Here is a 6000-nt window from a genome sequence, read left to right on the forward strand (position 1 = left end):
AGAGAATTCTTCGCTATCTTAGAGGCACTCTTGAGTATGGCATGTTTTATTCAGTTTTAGATGAATTCAAATTAATGGGCTATTGTGATAGTGATTATGCTGGGGATATTGACGACAGAAAGAGTACTACTGGCTTTGTTTTCTTTTTAGGAAATAATGCAATTTCTTGGTGTTCAAAAAAACAACCTATAGTCACTCTTTCAACTTGTGAAGCTGAATATGTTGCTGCCACTGCATGTGCATGTCATGCAATTTGGCTGAAGATACTACTGAAGGAACTTCATTTTGAGCAAGCTGAATCCACCAAGATCATGATAGACAATAAGTCAGCGATTGCCCTAGCAAAGAATCCAGTGTTTCACGACAGAAGCAAGCACATAGAAACAAAGTATCATTTCATTCGACAATGTATTGAGAACATGCATGTGGAGATTGAGTATGTGAAATCACTTGATCAAGTTGCTGACATTTTCACAAAACCTCTGAAATATGATACTTTTCAAAAGTTAAGGATTATGATTGGAGTCAGAAAATTATCAAGTTTAAGGGAGCTAAGGATGTTAAAAATAAACTTGATGGTTAGAATTCAAGAATGAATAGAAACCATAGTTTGAATAAATTATCTATATTTAGTTTTAATTTAAACCATTTGTTTATTAGAATGTATTAAATTTAAGTGTCAAAGAAATGTATAAATACGTATGTAATAATCATTTTAAAATAACAACACACAAATACATTCAATACATATATTCCTCTTTATTTTATATTCTTCCTGTGTGTGCCTTGTTCTTTTATTTTCCAATAGAATCATCATCGGTTGTTGGATGAGTTTGCGCAGAAGTAGAGCTAGTGCAGAACAAATATCTGCGACTATATGCTTTGGCCATGGAAATTGGTGTTCGCCAAATCACTGTCTCGGAGACAAATAGTGCCAACAAAGTAGCAATTCCAGTTATGAGGAACAGCCCTGAAAAGCTATGAAACGTGAGACTGCTCGGAGAAGACGACGAGGACGACGACGTTGTTGAAGAATCAGATTGGTATTGCCATCCATTATTCATAATCTTGCCAAAATATTTTGCCTTGATATTATCCATTTTGTCACTCTCACTCACTTCCAGAATCCCTCTTGAAAATGCAGTTGTAAGATTAGAGTTTCTTGCAAATGCCTGATCATGAGAAGCCACAAATTAGTACGAAGAGTGTTAGGGCAAGTAATTTTTGTAATTTGTAGCTATTAAATAATCATTAATGATGATTTTAATGGTATGAGATGTCATCCAATGACTCACTTTTCTTTGTTAGTTACATGCTGGTCAGAATTTAAAAAAGTTGTCACCGCCCAGACTTTTCCAATTAGTATTAGTAATAAGTATTATTAAGAATCATCAGAATTTATTATTTTAGGTCATCAACTCAACTTTTTTAATTTAATTTATTTAATTTAATAATTTAATAACATATTTTATCCTATATTTTTAAATATTAATAACTAATTAATGACTAAAAATAATAAATTCTAACGGCTCTCTACCTCTAAAAAAAGATCACTAAAAGTTGAATACTGAAATGAAAGGTGATGGAGAAACTTACAAAACCAAAGCCAGCAGCTCGATAGGTTGGACCTGAGATCATGTAATTAGATCCATATTTTTGAAGGAAGAGTTTAAGGTAGGGAAGTTCATCGACTATAGCGGAAACGCCACCGCCACGGCTTCCATTCTTCAAAGCTTGGTGATATTGAGAAATGCTGCCAATAGCCTTGAGCTTGGAAGCGTTGAATTTCAACTTGTGTAGCAAGAGATCATAAACGAATGATCCAGTTTGGTATCCAACATAGTAATCCCCTGTGCGTAGATCATCCACGTTCAGAAAACTCGGTTGAAGCTGCTCCACCGTCATCATGGTCGTCAAGCTCGCCGTGTAGCTTTGCATCAGCACAAACGCCAATAGAAGCCACACCATCAACACAAACCTCGAGCACTTCTTCGCTACTCCCTCTCCTAACATACCAATAACAAATGGAAAAATATATGGAACCAAAAAGTAATCAACCAAAAAATAAACAAAACCGTTTAATTAGAATCACTTTTTGAATAATATGTTTCAAAACTGCTCCTGGGATTACGGAGCACAAACTAAAACCCAATTTTTCATGGAGTCCAAACATATTTTGGCTGATTTTTGGCTGATATGCTTTTGGTTCCCTAGTTGTTCTCATAACAAATTATATATATTTTTACCTTAAACTGTTGATAGAAGAAGAAGGTAACATTAACATTACTTACTTTCAGGAAGAACGGCTTGAGAAATTGGAAACCATAAGAAGTAGATTGGGCTTAGTTGTTGCGAATTGGCTACCTCCTGCTTGTTCCTTTCCATGATGAGTATGACAGAACCTATGAACATAGACATGACAACTATGCTTAACCAAAGATCCCAGCTGAAGGGTTTCACAAAAGTCCACATGCTTTGCTCCCTTCCCTGCCTTGCTGCTACAACCATTTGAACTCCTGATTCTGTATATGGCAACGTGAAATCAACAAACTTCGAACGCTTCGCTAGTATTGTGATATCCCCTACCATAACATCATACTGCAACATATTGAAATTCATGTGCAGTTAACTTCACGTGAAGTTGATAGCTAAAAGTCATTCAATAATTAAAAAAATTTGACTAAATTGTCATCTAACAGCTGAAGCTACCTTTTGGGGGATTTGTTGTACTAGTGCATCGTATGTTCCAGTTGATTCATTAACGTCGTAAGCTTCAATTTGTAGTGAAACTTTGAAAGGTAAGATTGTTAATACGGCATTGAAAACATCCATGCAATATCCAGTGACATTGTACTTGTGCTCATCTTCGTCCAATATTACGTTCACAAATTCCGGGAAGCCTTCTTTCTTGGGCACCCCTACTCGCAGTTTCACTGTTTCTTCCATGGATGCTGTACTTGGCGCAACCAAAAACATTATGACAAGCCATGCCACAAGGTATGACAAGCTCTTGTTATTAGCCATCGATCTTACAAGATCAGATCTTAAATCTTGTCATGCAGCTTCTCCTCTTTGTTAATTATATATATATAGATTGAGTTGATGGATTTTGTCCACAAAATCATTAGGAATTAAATGGTTTCCTTTTCTGACATGTGTATATCTGCATATGTAACTTTTAGTTTCATATTTCACAAGGTCAACGAAAATAGTTTTATATGTCACACTCAGAAGATGAATTTAGTCAAATTCTTTTGCGTGAGATACTATTGTCCAAAAGAGCTTTTTCCCATAATCATTGAATAGTCATTATTATGGAAAGAGCAATGTTAGGGGCAGCAACATTTGTGATTGGTAGCCATCAACTAGCCATTAATGATGATTTGATGGTGTGAGATTAGTGTGAGATTTCATCCAATGGTTTACCTTTCTCTGCTGGTTACATGCTGGCCAAAATGCAATAAAATTGCTGGCCCCCTAGACTTTTCCTTATGGAAAATATATATAAGAAGCTAAGATTGCACTGATCATTAGCTTTTTTTTTTTTTTTATCAAAGATATGAGACTCGAATCCACAACCTCTTAATTGAGTATGGGGAGACTATGTCATTTGAGCTATTACTCATTGGCAAAAATATGATTAGCTTGATTAGTATAAAAAATAAAAGTAAATAAAAATGGGAGCAAAATCAACTACGTAAGTCGCTACAGAAATTTCATAGAAATTATGTTTATTATCCACTGATTTAAGTTTGTGTATAGATCTTTAGCCGTTAGACTTGGTCCATCAAGTATGGTAATTGAGAATGAGTCGCGACTCGCGAGCATGGATTATCTATCTCAGATTTTTTTCATTAATTGATATTATTAAGTAGAGAAAGTATAATATATATAACATTTTTTTACGTATTAAAATTAATCACTAAAATCAATCATTAATATATTTATATAGTTTAATTTATTTTTAATATATATTTATATTCTAACATATATTTTATATTAATAACTAATTTTAGCAACTAATTTTAATATGAGAAAGTATAGGGAGCCAATGACCTAAGCGTACAATGTGTACAATGGAGATTTAGGAAGTATTAGAGATCATATTACGCTTTTGGGATGAGTGGTTTCAGATATGGTACTAGAATTCTAGATCCGAAAGGTTAAGAGTTCAATCCTTAATGAATTTTTGGGATAAGTGGCCGGTGATGTTCATTTTATTCATGGACCAAAGATTTAGCCCATTGTACACATTGTACGCTTAGGCCATTGGTCCCTAGCACTATTCTTTTAATATATATGTAGCATAATTATTTATATATGATGTACAACTAAGAAAATAAAGAGAAAAAATGTAAGGACAAGGGAAATAGATTAAGTGAGGGAAGTAATTAAATAAATTTTGAATGTGAATATGATAATAGTATGAGAAGGAAGTATCTTCTTCTAAAATAGAGAATATGTTGTTTCTTTCATACATGGCAACATGTAAATGGAAAAGTAAAATATTTGACTTGTACAATAATAATAGTTTGCATCATATATACTAGGTCAAGTCAATCATTTCCTCCTCTTCTTCTTTCATTTCTTCTCTCTCTTTTTCTCCTTTTAATTTTTTCCAATTTTTTTAGACAACTAAAAAAATGAGAGCATCTCTGTTTCATCTCAGTATGTTACCCCTCAGACACATAGAATATATATTTGTATCATTTTTTTTCTTGTGCAATATGCTTATAGCATTTAATTTATTAATAATGTTTGATGAAACATGTGTTATTGCACTCAATATTACATATAGAAACTGAATATATAATTATTTACTTTGCTATGTCTTTTTATTTTTAGAAAAAGTATAAAGAGTCAATGGAATATTTGTACAATGTGTATAATGGAGGTTTAAGAAATATTAGAGATATAACTATTAGTGTTACATTTTTCCATCAGCGTAAGCTTTTGAGATGAGTGGTATCATGACATAATATCAGAGTTCTAGATCCGAAAAGTCAAGAATTCGATCCTTAGTAATGTATACATTGTACAAATATTCCATTAACACACTCTTATTTTTATATTTGATATAAGTATATTCACCTTTCATTTCTGATGTCAAAACTATAACTATGTTACACAAAAATATGTGGAAATTTACACGTATTAAATATATAGCGATGTGCCGCTAACTATAAGTTATTAAGTTTATGGGAGCTGGGAGGTTGGGTGGCAAAGTTCACTTCTACACAAGAAGGGGGAAAGTGAGAAATGTTGAACCTGTCACGGAAGAATGCACATATTATTATTATTATTATTATTATTATTATTATTATTATTATTATTATTATTATTATTATTATTATTATTATTATTATTATTATTATGTTTCACCATAATGTCTAAATTATTTATTAAAAAAAGTTAAAAGTTATTATTTAATTTAAAAAATATAAAAATAAATAATTTTTAAAAAATCAAAATTTACTAAAAAAAATAAATTAAGCAAAATTTAGACAAAAACTCATAGATACCATAGAATTAGCTTATTATTATATACACTCTAGACTATACTTTCTTTAATAAACAGTTACCCCTATGATTACATCATCAAAAGATTTTTAAAAATATATCTAGAGATCAAGAGTGAAAATGACTAGTTGACGAAAATTAATTATATGTATTTTTGTATAAATTCAGTGAACAAGGTAGGTGATCAACAGCATCTTATAAAATTAAGGACAAAAGTTTAATACTTTTTAATGAGCATTATGTCTTTTATTTTTTATTTTTGGACATACAATTTACATTGAACCCAGATATATGATTTAAGAGACTTATAGATTGTCCATTAGACTCAGCCTTACCACAATGAGCATTATTGAATGTTGAAGTAATGAGCTAGCCCATTTAAATGACATTTCAAGGCCCCAACCAAAAAATTTGTGGGCCTCTTCATTTATCAAACAACCCAGACATTGATATTCACATGGTTTGCACGTGACATATACT

General features: G+C 31.9%; 1 protein-coding gene across 1 annotated transcript; it reads right to left on the reverse strand.

Moving 5' to 3' along the window:
- Nucleotides 1-686: 686 nt before the first annotated feature.
- Nucleotides 687-3160, reverse strand: LOC107641941 (glutamate receptor 2.8-like). The gene is made up of 4 exons (XM_016345314.3): nucleotides 2710-3160; nucleotides 2292-2598; nucleotides 1597-2006; nucleotides 687-1172 (listed from the first exon to the last, which is right to left on the reverse strand). The coding sequence occupies exons 1-4, from the start codon at nucleotides 3022-3024 to the stop codon at nucleotides 795-797; spliced, it is 1410 nt and encodes a 469-aa protein (XP_016200800.1). The 5' UTR covers nucleotides 3025-3160; the 3' UTR covers nucleotides 687-794.
- Nucleotides 3161-6000: the final 2840 nt, after the last annotated feature.

The sequence above is a fragment of the Arachis ipaensis genome, chromosome B1 (assembly GCF_059453495.1).
Source record: "Arachis ipaensis isolate K30076 ecotype BB chromosome B1, ASM5945349v1, whole genome shotgun sequence".
In the NCBI taxonomy this organism is placed as follows: domain Eukaryota; kingdom Viridiplantae; phylum Streptophyta; class Magnoliopsida; order Fabales; family Fabaceae; genus Arachis; species Arachis ipaensis.